General features: G+C 55.5%; 1 protein-coding gene across 4 annotated transcripts in view; it reads left to right on the top strand.

Annotated features, from left to right (window-relative positions):
- Positions 1–15,263, top strand: part of CEP104 (centrosomal protein 104) — a 36,301-nt gene extending 21,038 nt beyond the window's left edge. The window contains exons 14-22 of one of the 4 annotated variants that reach the window (XM_021684004.2): positions 920–1,126; positions 1,523–1,630; positions 5,871–5,907; positions 6,239–6,305; positions 7,056–7,164; positions 9,340–9,478; positions 9,628–9,695; positions 11,689–11,779; positions 12,856–15,263. In XM_021684004.2, coding sequence (XP_021539679.1) covers positions 920–1,126; positions 1,523–1,630; positions 5,871–5,907; positions 6,239–6,305; positions 7,056–7,164; positions 9,340–9,478; positions 9,628–9,695; positions 11,689–11,779; positions 12,856–12,968 — 939 coding nt within the window. In that variant the 3' untranslated portion in view covers positions 12,969–15,263. Of the gene's footprint in view, positions 1–919; positions 1,127–1,522; positions 1,631–5,870; positions 5,908–6,238; positions 6,306–7,055; positions 7,165–9,339; positions 9,479–9,627; positions 9,696–11,451; positions 11,576–11,688; positions 11,780–11,874; positions 12,131–12,852 lie in introns of those variants that run through there. The other 3 variants (XM_021684003.2, XM_021684005.1, XM_021684007.1) reach the window with 3 other exon arrangements.
- The last annotated feature ends 1,405 nt before the right edge of the window (positions 15,264–16,668 follow it).

Here is a 16,668-nt window from a genome sequence, read left to right as displayed (position 1 = left end):
ACAGGGTTGGGGAGTTATCTGGGGAGGGAGTACTACAAAAAGTGGGGAAGGTAGGAGTGACCACCAGAGGGCGGGACTCCTAGAGGCGGTGCCAGCGTCTGGGGTAAAACCAAAAGCCTGTGGCAGGCTGCGACCATGGGAAGTGAGAGGCCGGCGCCCAAAGCCCCACAGGGAGATGTCAATTTACTGAGCATGGTATCGACAACGTGGGATGGGACGAACGTGTCATGGCACAACACCGTAGAGCAGCTGAAATGGATCGTGACGAACGAACGTCCTCAACAAAGAAATGTGGAGTAGGAGGAAAGAAAGTTTCAGAAAGATAAGCACAGTATACTACTTAGAATGTCAAACAAACACCCCGTGTGTGTACCCAGCGCGCATGCACACACACGTAAACGCGTGTCCGGATGGGAGCGCACAGGCCGGCCTCAGGAGAGCCGTGCCCTCGCAGAGCGCGGGAAGGCCGTGGGGCCCGGGAGGCTTCTGCTGGGACTCACACCATCACCACGGTGTTTCATTTCTTAAAGATCCAGAACAAACATGGCAAAATTACAACATTGGTTAATGTGGATGGTGGATGCGTGTAGTTTCTTGTATTTCCTCTTCTCGGTGATTGGAATACTTTATAATATTTAATATGAAGTCTACAGAAGGATATAACCCAAAAAATGTTCGTTGGCATGTTAAATGGAAAAAAGCGAAACACAAAGTTGTATATAATCCAACGTGAGCTCCACTGCGTGTGTGAGGGAAACACAGCGAGAAAAACTTGGTGTCGTAATAGCCAGAATTTTGTGGGTGGTGTTCTTTTCCAAATTTTTATAATGTGCCTATATTTCTTTCATGCTGGGGAAAAATAAACTCTGTTATTGTCAGAATCAGTAACCACAAGAACCCCTCCCAACTCTATGTTTAGTTTTCAGTGAGCGCCCTGGAGCACAGAGTGTATGAGGTTCGAGAGACAGCGGTTAGAGTCATTTTGGACATGTATAAACAGCACCGGGCTTTTATTCTAGAGTACCTCCCTCCTGACGACAACACCACACGCAAGAATGTTCTCTATAAAACAATTTTTGAGGGATTTGCTAAAATAGATGGCAGACCTACAGAAGCTGAAATTAGGGTAAGTCAACTTTTATGAAATTATGACTTAATCCTCTATTGAAGTTATTTGGTCCACGAATAAACCGACAGATTACTCAAGGAGCTTCCTGTGCAGGAAACCAGGGAAACCTTGTCTCCCTGAGTTCAGATCTTAGCTCCTCCACGTTCTGCCTGTGAGATTCTCAGTTTCCCCATCTGTAAATAGGAATAGTGACAGCTGAGAGGACGTGTGGTTCTGTCTGTCCGTAAACATTTATCAGATTAATTTGGTGAAGGTACTTTGACCCCAGTTATATTGTTAATCTTAGTGACTGTCATAACTTATGAGAAACATAGTTCATATGCCGTGATGTTCTCCCAATTTCTAAGACTACCCTAAATGGCTATTCTAATTGAAAAATAATTTTCATACCAGGCACAGAAGAAAGCAGCTACAGAAGAAGCAGAAAAACGAAAGAAAGAAGAAATTAAAGCTTTACAAGGGCAGTTGGCCACACTCAAGGACATTCAGGCCGAAGCTCAGGTTGGGAAGGCTCCTGTATCCTTCACCCCTGCGCGTTCACGGATGCCCTGACTGCTCATCCCACGAGACAGATGCACAGCATGCTTGCTTTCCTTTCACGGCATTATGTAGATGAGATCTGTAGGCTTTGTTGCTTTTTTAAAACTGGTTTGGGGTTACATAAAAGGAATCTTCCATCAGCTGGTTTGAATTAGATAGTGATGCCAGGGACTGGCGTGAGCTGCTGGTGATGTTTAGAGAGGAAACCCCAGGGCTGCAAGGAGGAGGTGGAGGACAGATTTCCTCTTCGGAGCTCCTAGCCTCCCTCGGAGGCAAAGGAGGAAAATAGCTTGTATGTGAAGATCTGATGCCCATGCACTGAAAAAGGCAGGTTTCAGGGAAATGTTCCCCCTCAGGAAGCCCCTGGTCCTCAGCCTCTGGGAGACACCGTCTGGGGGGGTCGGAGAGTGACTGTCCTGTTTCTGGGATTTACAGCAGTGTCACGACGTTCACTTTGTCATTCAGGTCCTTCAGTTGAAAGAAAAGGGGAGAGGGAGTGGGGAGGAGCTCATCACGGAGCATGAGGTTTCAGGGGTGCAGGAGGAGAAGGTTCCAGAGTGTGCTGCGTGGCACCGTGCCTGTTGTTGATGGGATCACACCGCCGCAGGCTGCTAGGAGGGTAGACCTCGCGGTGAGGGTTCTTGCCACGGCTCGAAGAGAGAGAGAAAACACAATTGAGTGGGTGTTGAAGTGCCTGTGGCCCAGAGTCACAGTGATGATTCGGGAGGTACTGGCAGCTGGGGCGAACAGGACAGAAGAGAAGGGCCCTGGAGGAGGGAGTTTCCTGGGGATGGGGCCTCACCATGGAGTCAAGGGTGATTCTTTTTTTTTTTAAGATTTTATTTATTTTGAGCAAGAGAAAGGGGGAGGGGCAGAGGGAGGGGGATAAGCAGGCTCCCTGCTGAGCAGGGAGCCCGATGGGGGCTCGATCCCAGGACCCTGGGATCATGACCTGAGCCGAAGGCAGACGCTTAACTGACTGAGCCACCCAGACGTCCCTCAAGGATGGTTCTTCAAGACATTCATGTTTGGTCCGATTCTCACAGCTGCTTGCTATAAAGCAGGTCCGGCAGGTACTCGACTTTTCCTAATGTCATACAAATAGAGAAATGAATTTATTTTATTTATTTTATTTATTTATTTTATTTATTTATGTTTTTAGAGAGGGAGAGACAAGGAGCGTGAGTAGAGGAGGAGAGGGAGAGGGAGAGAGAATCTCAAGCAGGCTCCACGCCCAGCGCAGGGAAAGACTCTGAGGTCATGACCTGAGCCAAAATCAAGAGTCAGAGGCTTAACCCACTGAGCCACCCCCAGGCGCCCCAATGGGCAAACAGATTTTTTTTTTTTTTAAAGATTTATTTATTTGAGAGAGTGAGAATGAGAGAGAGAGAGAATACATGAGAGGGGGGAGGGTCAGAGGGAGAAGCAGGCTCCCTGCCGAGCAGGGAGCCCACCATGGGACTCGATCCCGGGACTCCAGGATCATGACCTGAGCCGAAGGCAGTCGCTTAACCGACTGAGCCACCCAGGCGCCCCAGGCAAACAGATTTTTAAAACTCAGGCGACTTACCCCAAGGACAGACCTCTCAGCGGTTAAGCCAAGACAGCCGGGCTGTGCTGCCCTCTCTCCTCCCCGTCACGGCGCAGCCCCGAGCCGCAGTGAGCCCAGCCCCAGATGCTGTGGGCGCTGCTAAGGCCACGCCCCCCTATAGACGTCTGTGGAAACGGTGCTGGGTAGCCGCGTCCTTCAGTTTCCCCGGAGTGCATTCGCCAGCTCGTCTGCCTTCATTACGTTTGCTGAGCACCTGCTCTGTGCTGAGCTCTGGGAATAAGCAGGGAGCAAAACGAAGTCCTGCCCGCCCCTCAGGGCCACTGCTCCAAGAGGAAGAGACAGTGAAAGAAAAAGCAATACAGGGTGGACCATGGGGCAGGGGCGGACGTGGGCCTACTGTCCTAGAATGATTGCTGAGGACGACGGAGTCTCTTTCTCTGTTGCTTCTTTCGTGGTGAAGTATCCGTAGCATGCTTCCCAGTTTAACCATGTTCAAGTGTGCAGGCCTGCGCCATTAAGTGCAGTCACGGGACTAGCACTGTGCCCGCCATCCAGCTCCAAAGCTTCTGGGAATGACAGTATTTTTAGATTGCCTGATCGCTCCCGAGTTTTAGAAAAAAGGATTTGAAAATTACTGATCGGTTTTCTAAGCTATTCAAAGCATCCAGCTTTCGGCGTTGCTTACATTGTCTCCCTGCAAAATACACAAACCCATCTCTCTCTCTCTTTTTTTTTTTAAAGATTTTATTTATTCATTTGAGAGATAGAGAGAGAGACTGAGAGCACGAGCAGGGGGAGGGGCAGAGGGAGAAGCAGACTCCCCCCGAGCAGGGAGCCCGATGCGGGACTCGATCCCAGGACCCTGGGATCATGACCTGAGCCGAAGGCGGCCGACACTCAACCATCTGAGCCACCCAGGCGCCCCCAAACCCGTCTCTCTTAAGAAGAGGTTTTGATGCCTAAAATGCAGTCCCGCTGGGTTTGCTTTCTGTGTAGGCACATAAATCATGTGAGCCCCGTGCCATCTTCACGAAGTTCATCTACTAACCGTCCCCAGCTCTAAGATTGTGTTCTGGTGTGTGTCCTGCTCTGTGCTTGGCTGTGACGTGGGTCACTTACTCTGACATGAAGCGTGATTCTCTACAAATGCAGCAGACAGTACCCATGTTTGTAACACATCCCTTAAATGCTACGTGTAGGGCCACCCACTGTCCCTGTTCCCTGAAACTGAAAGTCTAGGAAGGCCCTCAAACCCCCCCCGACCCGCAGCCCAGGCTGGTCGGTGCTCGGGGGTGCTGTGAGGCGCTCACCACACGGTCGGGCTTTGTAGGGACGATGGCAGTGTTCAGAGAGCCGGGGAGGAGATGTGCTGACGCGGCCCCCAGGGCTCTGGGGCGGGGGGGAGCTGCGGCAGGAAGGTCTGAGCCCCGCCACAGCTTGCTACCAGCAGGGACCCTCTGCTGCTCGTAAGGGACCCCTCTGCCTGCTCCACGGCTCAGCGCTCCCCTGCGTCCTTAGCGCCCCAGTCGCAGGGTGTCTGACCCAGGGCAGGAGCCTGGCAGGAAGAGCGCGGCCCGGCCCATCAGACTGAGGGCTGCCTCAGCGTGGGAACGCTGCTATGGCACGTTACCCGTTTAGTCCACAAGCGTGCTGGGCACAGTGTGCGCCAGAGAACAGAACAGACAAGAGTCTCCCTCGTTGGGGACCCTCGCCTCTTTCAGGAGCATCGGATGGTGATCAAGATACAGAAGCGAGTGCGGGAGACGGTGGCGGAGCCCAGGAGGGTCTGCTGGCTGACACCTTGCTCTGGGGGGCCTCGGGGGGAAAACCTGGGCAAGAGGAAGAGAGGGCAGGAGCTTGAGCACCAGGTCCTTGGAGGGACGGCTGGAGCCAGGTCACAGTAGGCACTGCAGACTCGAGATGAGGGGACAGTTGACCTAGGAAGCCGGCCGAGGATCTCAAGCAAAAGTAAATCAGCCTGCCAAGGCATTCACAGGCCCACCAGCCACTGCGTGGGAGGACCCCGAAGCAGGCCCCCGGATCTGGCAAGATGAGGTGTGGCCTGGGTGTGCTCTAAGTCCAGGCTAGGATTTGCTGGCAGGCTGATGGAGGCTGAGTGGGGAGAAGGGGAGATGTTGGGGGTCTCTCGGAGCGTGTGCCCGGGGCTCTGGCACCTGATCTGCAACAGTGCAGGCTGGGGCAGCGGCTCAGCCTGGTCAGGAGAAGCTGGGTCCTGGGACCCCCAAGAAGAGAAGGCTTGAACCCTTGGTCACTCGCACCGAGGGCTGTGAGCCTGGGAACCAGGAAGAGCCTGCCTAGCATGAGGAGCCAGGAACGGGGAGGTGGCTGAGGAGATGGGGCTCCTGGGGTGCCCCAGGCATCCGTGGAGAAGGGTGACAGTCACGTGCTGCCCAGAGCCCATGGGCGCTGAGGAGGGTGAGCCACTGGGAAGTGGCAGCAGGGACAGGAGCCCGTGATGGGGCTTGTGAGGGGAAGACACACATTTGGGCGTTCACGGCTCATAGAGCTCTGTTACTTGTTGGTAGAAGGTCTGAAAACAGAAGAACTTATTTTCAGCATCAAAATGCATCCTGGACAGACTCTCACTGTGCAGCCATCTGTCCCTGATCTTTCTGTTTTTGTTCTTAGGGAAAAGAAGGCCCCTCAGTGGAGGCGGAGAGTCAGGGTAGGTACTGGGCATGGGGACTGTCTGCAGCGGCCACCTCATTCCCTGAGCAAATACCCAGGGATTGTAAGATTAACACAAGCAGGGGAGGGGCAGAGGGACAGGGAGCAGCACTCCCCACTAAGCGTGGAGCCCGACACGGGGCTCCATCCCACAACCCCAAGGTCATGATCTGAGCCGAGATCAAGTGCTGGACGCTCAACCGCCTGAGCCACCCAGGCACCCCTCAACTTGGGTGCTTTTAAATGTATTTCACATCAAACTGGTTACTAAAAATTTGAAAATAATTTCTACAGAAGGTTATTTTAAATCCTTTCTATTTTCGTTTCAGACACACAAGGAGGGAAAGCAGCCCCACCGCCGGCTCCAGAGGTCCCAGATAATCACTATTTAGATAAGTGAGTAGAGGTTCTTTTTTTTTTTTTTTTTAAAGATTTTATTTATTTATTTGAGACAGAATGAGAGAGAGAGAGAGCTCATGAGACGGGGGAGGGTCAGAGGGAGAAGCAGACTCCCCGCCAAGCAGGGAGCCTGATGCGGGACTCGATCCCGGGACCCCAGGATCATGACCTGAGCCGAAGGCAGTCGCTTAACCGACTGAGCCACCCAGGCGCCCTGAGTAGAGGTTCTTTAGCCTGTGCTGCGAGGGTTGAAGGGGCCGGCCGCGTGCAGGTGCTGCGAAGGAAATATTTCTCGAGCGCAGTGGGATTATGTAAGCTAACCGGCTCTTCCCAGTCATTTGTAAAGGTCGGGTTGGCCCTCCGGACCGATGGGCACCCCCCACCCCGGGAGAGTCAGGATGCCGTTCCCCCTTTACGCCCAGAGAAGCGAGCAGCCATTTGTCAGAGCGCTGCTAAAGGCCCAGAATATTGTGACAGCAAAACACTCTTCCCTGTGCAGCCACACGGCAAATCTACAGGCATTTCAGTAGAATGTCTTTGTTCTTGTGACTTAGTGTCTCTGCCTGATTATGCTGACGGGTTAGAACTTGAAGGGACCTCGCGCTAGTGTGTCACAAACACCCGCTCTTCTTACTGCGCCCCCACGCGCTGTGCCCCCGCGGACCCCAGGCCGCCTGCAGACAGGGAAGGCGTGCGCGTCCCTGGACGACGCCCATGCCTTCATCTCCGGCTCCTGTCCTGTTCCAGTTTGTGTATCTTCTGTGGGGAAAGGAGTGAGTCCTTCACAGAAGAGGGGCTGGACCGGCACTATTGGAAGCGCTGCCCCGTGCTGACGAGGTGCGCCCACTGCAAACAGGTCAGTCCCTGCAAGGCTGCCCGGGCCGCGGCGTCCGCAGAGGACAAGGCCTGGGGACATAGCTGAATGGAGAGCCCCCCTCTGTGTGTACAGCTGGTGCGTTCTCCCTGACTCTCACTGAAGTACGTGGCACGCACGTAAATGTGCAGACGCCCCTCAGGGTTCGCGGGGGTCCTGCTGCAGACCAGCACAGGAAAACAAAAACCGCAGTAGAGCCAGCCAGGGGCGTTTCGGGCTTCTCAGGGCGCACACAAGTTACATCCACACTGTACTGTGGTCTGTTAAGTGTGTGACAGCGTGGCGTCCAAAAAACAACAAAAGTACCTGAAAAGTACTTTACTGCTAAGAAATGCTAGCCGCCGTCTGAGCTTTCCGCAAGCCCTACTCACTGACCCAGGTCACCGTAACCAATGTGATTACAACGAACAGGTTTGAAATACCATGAGAACACCCAAAATGTGACACAGAGACACACAGTGAGCAAATGGTCTTGGAAAAATGGCGCCAGCCTCACTCGCTGCAGAGTTGCCACAAACCCTCAGTCCATAAACAACACGGTATTGACGAGGTGCCCATATACAGGTCAGAAGTGTTTGAGCCCCTGAACCCCCACAGAATGGCACCGTGTGCCCCAGCTCCCCGGGCCTCGAAGGCACCGCCTCTCCCCCCAGAGTCACCACTGTCCCAATTCCCGACACCACAAGTCAGTGTTTCTCGCTTTTTGAGTTTCTACAAATGGAATCCTACAAACTAATTATTTTGTGTCGTGTTAGTTTTCCTGCTTTATAGCAGTCATTGTTTGAACAGTCCACAATCCATCCCTCCGTCCTACTGTTTTTGGAAATTGGCTGTGTCCAGTTTGAGGCTACCATGAGTGATTCTGGCATCCATCTCCCAGTGCGCCTGTGAAAGCACCATTTGGGGTGCACCCTGGGGGTGGAGTGGCTGGGCGCGCCCCACTGGGCTGCAGGGCTGACGCAGGCAGGGCTCAGAGGGGCCACACGTCCACGCACCAGCCAGGGTGTGGGGGGCTGCTCCTCATCCTCACCGCCTCCCTGCTTTCTGCGGATGGTCAGGTGCGGCACCTGTCCATCCCTCCGTCCATCTGCTGGCTGCTCAGCTGCCTTCTTTTAGAAAATACCTTCTAGTCTCTTGTTCATGGGTTGTTTTTTTTTTTAAGATTTTATTTATTTTTACGAGGGAGAGAGAGAGAGAGCGGGGGGGCGGGGGCAGAGGGAGAAGCAGTCTCCGCACTGAGCAGGGAGCCGGACACGGGACCCTGGGATCATGACCTGAGCCGAAGGCAGACGCTTCACCGACTGAGCCCCCCAGGCGCCCTCTGGTTCGCGTTTTAAAATAGATTGCCAGTCTTACTCTACTGATCTGTGGTCATTCTTGCTGTGTCTGGACCGGGGTCCTTTGCCGGCCCCAGATGCCGTAGCCGGCCTCTCCCGCTTGGGGTCCAGCCTGTCCGTCATCCTAATGTGTCCTTTAAGTTTAACGTTGTCCACCTTATGCATCTTTCTCATGGTTGACACTTCGTGTATCTTGTTTAAGAAATCTTCTCCTACCCCCCAAATTTGAATCTCTTCTCTGATGCCGTGGCCTTTCTTTTGATAAAGGGGGAGAACTGAGAGAAGGAACTTCTTGCCTCTGCCTTGGGGCTCTTGCAAGCTCCCACGTGGGCAGACCCCTCCATACCCTCGGGCAGGCAGTGCGGACTCTAGACCCCAGTGGAGGTGCTGACTTCTCCAGCAGGGTGTGTGAGTCCGTGGCATGAAGTTTCGTCGTGCATATAACATACCAGCGTAGCAGGGGAATCTCCTACCACTCTTCCTGGGATCCTGTGCACATTACAGGTGTGAGGGAGCCGGGATTTTGAACCCAGAGGCCACATGGCTAAGCTGTTCTGCGGCTCACTACACGTGTCCCACTGGAATTAACCGTCACTCCTCCGGCCTCACCCTTAGCCGTGGCCTTTAGATGCTACCACAGTAAGATGATGAGAGGACACGGGGTGTTGAACAGAGCACCAGGAAGGACGGCAGAAGCCCTGTGGGCTAGCGGGGTGAGGACGGAGCTAAGGTGCACGAGCTCGGATCGTGCAGGCTGGCGGGGGCAGCACGCACTGCAGTGTTCTCGGAGACGTGCTTCCTTCTGCACTTCGGAATGCAGGTGGTGGAGATCTCCAGCCTGACGGAGCACTTGCTGACAGAATGCGACAAGAAAGACGGGTTTGGAAAGTGTTACCGCTGCAGTGAGGCTGTTCTGAAGGAAGAGCTGCCCAGACACATAAAAACGAAGGAGTGTAACCGTGAGTGCGGGCTCAGGCGGTGCCCTCCGTGTCCGCAGTGCCCTGCCTGGGGGGGCCCGCTGCGGAGGGGGTGTCCGGTCAGGTGTGTCCTGCTCCCCGTGCAGGTCTCACGGGAGGAACTAAATCTTGTCTTACTGACACCCTTTCAGCTGCCAAACCAGAGAAGCTGGCAAACCGGTGTCCTCTGTGCCATGAGAACTTCTCCCCTGGAGAGGAGGTGAGGGCCAGCCCTGTGCAGGTGACGGTGACGAGGTTGTCGGGGCTGGACTGCGGGCAGGGGGCGGGGGTGTTCGGGGAGCACTCCGGTCTGTTGCAGCGCTGCCCGAACAGTTACTGTGTTTACCTGCCTGCCCAGGTGCTTTCCTCCCTCCGCAGCGCCGTGGACCCTCTGGGGGGCTGGGGGGGCTCAGCTCTGGCAGCGGGGAGTGTGAGGGGCTCTGGCCTCCGTCCGGCCTCTGCGCTCCTCCGCGTGCTGGGGCCCCAGATGGCGTCTAGGCCAGACCACAGCATGCCGGTCCCCTCGCATGACTAAAGCCGAGCTCGGCACCACGTGGAAATCCCACATCACGGGTGATTGCAGGCTCTCGTCCCTCCCTCGTCAGCCACGCTGACTCCAGCTTAGTGCTCGAGGGGCAGGGCCGTCCGTCCCTCACCTCCGTGTGCCAGGCAGTGTGGCTTTGGAGACCTGCCTCTGCTCAGCTGCTTCTGCCCCGACCCCCTTCACCACTGCCACCTGCCGCCCGGCTGTGTCCTGCTGCCAGGCTCTCCCTGTCCCAGCCCTCGGGGACGCGGTGCGCGCGAGACGGCTCTGCAGGGGACTGCGCCAGTCAGCCCATACCCGCACGGTTGTCCCAGGCTCGCCCTCCCTGCCTCAGAAGACGTCAAGTCCGTAGCAAAGCACACAGCGGAGCACAGGAGCCCGCAGGTGGCCTTGGCGTCCCGTCCCCGCTTGAAGGACGGTGGGCGCGCGTTTCATCTGCACCCACCGTGTGCCCCCTTCTCGTGCTCCCCAGAGCACAGCCACAGCACGGTGCAGAAGCGCTCGTGTCCAGGCTCCGGGGAGGCCGCCCCGGGGACCGCTTCCTGGGCGGGCTCTTCCCTACAGCTCGGAGGGGCCGGTGGCCGCAGGGCTCGCGTGGGCTGCGTCTGCTGGTTGCGTCCCTCCTGGCGTCCTTCGATGTAGTTCTCGTCCCCTCCGTTTCCTGTGGGTTGGAGGTTAGGCCAGGTCGGACGCACCTTTGAGTTTGAGAACTTAGTTTCTCCCGCGGTTGGTTCTTGGATGCTGGTGTGTCCTTCCATGACAATAGGGGATCATTTTAATTAAGTCCTGTAATGACATAAAGTACTCTGCTCGTTCCAGAGCCTATCAAATGGGACATGCTCAGGGAACCGAGAGCAGCTGCTGTCCCTGCTCCCCACCCCTCCTTCCTTACAGGGCTCCTTTCTTTTTAACGGCTTAGCCTTTTTAAAGGGTACATATACATAGTTCTCACACACACACGTTCTCTCGCATGCCCTTTAGTTTTAGAATTTAGGAGCCTTTGCATCTGTGTTCTGACTGCTCCGTGACACCCCATCCCCTCCTCTGGCTGCCCTGTGTAGCTGCCGGCTCTGAGCACTGCAGCCCTCGGCACCTCCTCCCATGTGCCCCGCCCTGTCCCCCCATCCCCAGTGTTCGACCGGAGCGGCAGCCCGGCTCCCGGCTCGCAGCTACAGGCGTCAACAGGCCTCTCAAGCTTCCCGTCTGCTTTCTCAGAGTTCGGTCCCCCGTGCTGGGTGGCAAATGGCCCCTCGCTGGCGGCTTCAGCGCCCTTTTACGGTCTCACGGTTTCTGTGGGTCAGGAGCTGTGGGCACAGCCGAACGTCTCCTCTGCTCAGGGTCTCACCAGGCTGCGATCCCATCTGTGGGCTGGGCTGGGGAGGGATCGCCAAGCTCACCCATCTGCTGCAGAGTTCTTTCTTCGTCATTCTAGGACTGAAGTCCCTGCTTTCTTGCTGGCCATCAACCAGGGGCCACCCTGCGCTCCTGGAGGCCACCCACAGCCCCGTGCGCTCCCCAGACCTACACGGTGGCACCCGGTCCGTGACGACGCTCCGTCTGCCGGGTTGGTCAGGAGCTGCGGCTGCCCCTGGTTTCGGCTCTGGCGGAGCTCATCTCGCTTGTTCCCTCGGGTGCCGGGTTGACGCACCGTGTGCCTCCTTTGTTTCAGGCATGGAAAGCTCACCTCATGGGCCCCACTGGCTGCACGATGAACCTGCGTAAGACCCACGTGCTGCCCAAGGCACCCACTCTGCCGCCGGGTAAGGCCCGCACCTTCCTGCACGTCGGTGCCCTCGTGGTGGGGTCCCTGCCCTCCGTTGTCACTCAGTCTTTGCATCCTGTCTCCGGCTCTTAGTGAGGAGGCTCGTTGCCTGACCAGAACTCTGTCAGCACTAGATGCGTGCATGGATCCTGCCCTTTCTGGAGGCTCCCCGCGGCGTCATGGACACAGTAGACCCAGCCCCCGGGTGTTCTTAGGGTGCAGACCCTGTTCTCGGCCTCTTTCTGCATCACCAAACCAGAGTGTTTAGAAACACAAAGTTAAATGTAGATTCACAGATAATGCCCACTACCTGTTTTATAAATCATGATTTTCACTATTTTATGTCAGATTTAGAATGCCTTAGAGGAAAATATGATATTTTTCATTAGAAAATTATTCCCAACCAAAACACTGTTGGATGCACAGCTTTACGTTTGGGCTGTGCCGAGGGCGGTGCTCGGCTGACGGCCCCGCCGCGCCCCACAGCAGCCTCTTCCAGAAACCAGGCATACGGGCACTTGGAGGGGTTGTGACTAACTTTTCTGACCCAATGACAGCATTTCAGCTAACATCTCCAGGGCTTCCAAGTTGTCCCAAGGGTCTCTGCGATCCTCTGATCCTTCCATCAACCTCCTTGGGAAGCTCTGTCTTGTCGTCTTCCTTGTCTCCTGCCCCTTCTGGGACCCTTCTCTGGCCTCCCCGCCAGGGCCACCCCCACCAGGGGGGTGCCTGCCCGAGGCTCCTCAGCCCGGAAACGAAGCCCTAGTCTCACGGCCGCCCCTTTCTTCATTTCTGGAGCTGAGCTTCTGAAGCCAGCAATTGGCAAACAGCTCCGTTCTCTTCCCTCCGTCCCTGACGTCAGGCTCCTCCTCTGAGCCCTGTTCCTTCCTCTCTGCTGGCTCACGTGCGCGTCCGCCTCAGCCAGTGTGGCCAGTCCTTGCGCCTGCCCTGCTCAGCCCGGGCCCCTGCGGACTGAGGGGCCACTGTGCCGTCACCGCGGCCTCGCACTCTGTTCGTGTCTTCGTCTCCCTCCTAACACGGTGCCTGTGTTTTGTGTGTCTGTGTGTCCAGCAGGTAAAGGCCCAGCCGTGGCCAAATCAGGGACCTCAGGATCAAAGGTTGGAAGCAAGATCCCAACCCCAAAGGGACTGAGCAAAAGCTCTGGCAGGACATACACAAAGCGGTGACCTGACACGCATTCTGCCTCCTTTGTCCCCACAAGGGACGGAGCAAGTTTCCTGACTGTGAACCATTTTTCCTAAAATCCGTCCTTGGACGTGGTGACCTGTCCACCGCCCCCGCTGTCCCTCGGCTCTCGGCCCCACTCGTCCTTACCTGTCGGGCCGGATGTGCAGCTGACCGAAGAACCTACATCCCGGGGCTAGGACCAAACCCGCCGCAGCCTCAAGCAGCCGGGCGTCTGACCTCCCAGCCCAGTGGGAACAGAAGAGCATCAGTGTGTTTGAAGGGCACCGACCCCGCTGCCCGGGTGGGTCAGCACGCGGAGGGCGCAACACGAGCACAGCGCTCTCCCCTCGTGTGCTCGCCGTCACTTCCATAAAGGCTTCGCTGTGAACCTGGTGCATGGTGGTCTCTCTCACACGTGGCAGAATGCCCGCCGGGCCTTGGCCCCCGGGCAGTGGTAACCGGCCGGGAGACGGCGTGCGCGAGTCTCACCGGGCACCGTCCCCCGCCCCGGGCGCGGTCTGCCTGCCCCTGCCCGCGCACCGTCTCACCCGTGTCCACGGAGCCCACGCTCCCCACTCTCACAGGTCACCGCGCGTGGGTCCCCCTGCGGCACTCATGAGGAGTGCCGGGGCCCGTGAGGAATGTGGGGTCCGCGGCAGTCCCCCTGGCTCCGGTCAGGGCTATGCTCAGGGCGCTCACGTCCCCTACACGTGTGCAGCCCCCAGACAGAATTATGAGTGCCTGTCCCCTGATTGTCCTGAGCTCACCTGACCACACGTGTTGGTCGAACAACCCTCTCCTAAAACCTAGAGGCGGACGTGGTGTTGTGGACTCTGGCATGGAGTAGCTTCTACTTCACGTACGTCACAAGTGAGCCTCCAGCCCAGACCGCAGAGCGTCTGCCTCGGGCCTGTCGTGCTGCCCCTCACACGTCTACGCTGGAATTGGGACATTAAGTTGGTCCTGTGATACTTCAAACACCAAACACCACCTCCAATGAAGAACCCAGACCCCGCTCCTGGGCAGCCATCGGGCCCGGGGAGTGGGCCCCCGTGCTTCCTCTGCGGGCGGCTGTGGCGACCAGCCCATGTGCGTCAGCAGTCTGCTGGGAGGCGCCCCGGTGTCCCCCCGCACAGGGCTGTACTCCCTGCGGCCGAGCCTCCCGGGGACCCGAGGCGGCTGGCCCTTCCTGTCCCACCGTGCGGCCTCCTGAGCGTCAGGCAGGCTTTCCGAACACCAGCGAGAACTGGGCGCAATGGATGAAATGTGGACTGAATGATTAGTGCGTAGGTATTCTGAGTTCCCAACCATGTGAAACAACAAAATGTATTTTAGAAAACCCCTAACAGCTGTTTGAGCGGTGTGCTCCCTGAGTACGTTCGTGACCGTGAATCTGCACGACTCATTCTCCATTCTGGGCGAACTAATACCTTCTCATACACAGCAAGGATAAGACTAAGAGAATTACCTTTAAAAACAATAACCAATTAAAAAATAAAAAGTATATGGGGAGAAATAGCATAAACTTTCAGTGGACAGAGCAGAGTGCAGATGCCGACCGATGACTAAACGAGCCTTCCTGGCCCGGAAACAGCGGCTCGACCTGTCTGCCCGTCCACGCGCAGACCAGACGCTTCCGTAACCAGAGCAGCGGTGACACGAGTTAGTGAAGGAACCATTCGTTCTCCGATCAAAACTTTCAAATATCTGTCACCTATTTTCTATATATTGTAACTTATGTAACTTAAAAAAATACTTGTAAAAATACTTAATTTTAGTGATTGACAAAATTGGGTGCATTTAAGACCAGTTAGCATTGTTGGTTATGGAAGAATCCTGCATTTACGTTGAGATGATCCCTAGCAGTGACTCGTGGCTACTGAAAGCCTTACAGAGTTATAGACTATTAAGGAACCACAAATAAAACATAAAATATTTGGAAGGAACTGTAAGATCCCTTGGCCATTTATAAATAAATATGTAAATTTGGAACAGGAATTAATAATTGACTTTTCATTCCTGAATATGTTGTGGATATTTAACTATTTATTTCTATTATTTTCATATTTCAGAATATTTTATGAAGTTAATTTAAAAAAATGTGTATAAATTAGGCATCAGAATACACATGTAAATACCTTTAATGAAAATTTGCAACTTTTTAATGTTTTAACATCGTTTTCTATTTGTCTTTATTTCAGTTACCAGAATTATAATATCTAACTAATATATTTTTGTTGCTACTTCCGGGGCTAGGGGTCACGTCACCCTGAGCATATGAACATAATAAAAAGATCACTAAAAGTTTTGTCCCTTTCATTTCAAGATTACAATTAAAAGGCAAACGGAGTGTGGTCCACTCTGACGCTCAGGCTGGGGGCTCGGCCGGGGGAGGCACGGAGGGGACAGAGCCTGGCCCCACGATGCGGGGTGTGTGTGGACATGACCTTTCCTGCTGAACAAGCTGAAGGGCTGTCAGCTCCATGTGCCTTGGAGGAAATGGTTGCCCAGCTTTACCCTGTGGGAGGAAACCGGAACGTTCTTCAGACGGTCTCACGGTCCCCACTGGACGTCTCCACACCTGGCCCCCTTGGCGAGAGGGACGGCGGTCTTGCTTTCAAATGAGTAAAAAGGCAGTATTTTCTCTGTTCATGTGTGGAGTGACTTTAAACTTTTATCAGTTTGGGGAATTGTAAAATCGCTTCCATTTTTAAGTTGTAATGTGCAGGTTTTTCCTTCCACGAATATGTAGTAACGTAAAGCTGACAGCACTGCGGTTTCGACGGGACAATGACTTGGAGTGTTTTCTCTTGTTTGGTGACCAGGGCGCCTGCGTCGGGGAGGGGCCAGGTGTGCGTGCCGCAGCGTGTGGGGCGAAAGAGAAGCGCTCCACTCACCCCTGCCGAGGTGCGGGAGGAGGAGGAGCCCTTCCTTCCGTGGGCTGCTGGAACTGGGTGCTTATTTGTGCCGATGCGTGTTTGCTCCTAAAAACCAGGTCCGCTCCAGAAAGCTGAGCATGTGGCGGTGTGTGCACAGAAGGCTTCCTGGCTCTCAGCCGCTCCAGGGGGCCTCCAGCCACCCTCCCCGTCAGCTGGGCCGCGATTGGAGTGGTGACCCTCCGAGCTGCTCCCCTTGGGGTCTTCAGAGTGCTCACGAGGACCACGTGGGGCCAGTGAGGTTACCCTCAACGGCAGCCAGGGATGCTGGCTCCCTGGAAGGCAGCGGGCCCGGATGAGAACGCTGGATCCTGACAGACCCGAGAGGCCTGTGAACAACAGCTCATCCCTGCCTCAGTTTGCCCTCTATGGAGTGAGGCCGAGGAGAAGGTGCTGATGAGGCCCAACCTGGCCAGTGGGTCTGCAAGTTTGGGGAGGGAGCCCGCCCCTAAGCTGAGGGGTGCCCCTCAGCCCTTCATCCCTCATTAGGCTGTACCTGCAAGGGGCAGGGAGCAGGGAGACGGAGGCACGGACCACCACCTGCCCAGAAGGCCTCAGAACTCCACCGAACTTCCCAGGCCCCAGGCCCACCTGAGCCCGCTAGTGCTGGGATTGCAGGGGAGGGGCAGGGAGAGTGGGGAGGACTGAGGTCAGACACCCCGTTGGGTGGATTTCCTTGTGCACAGGAGGAGCTCATTCCCAAGCAATGCCCTCTGGTGGCCCTGGTCCTGCAGGTTGCGGACTCACCAGGAGAGGCGTCCCT

This window comes from Neomonachus schauinslandi, chromosome 4 (genome assembly GCF_002201575.2).
Source record: "Neomonachus schauinslandi chromosome 4, ASM220157v2, whole genome shotgun sequence".
NCBI lineage: Eukaryota > Metazoa > Chordata > Mammalia > Carnivora > Phocidae > Neomonachus > Neomonachus schauinslandi.
This window is presented reverse-complemented; position numbering and strand designations above follow the sequence as displayed.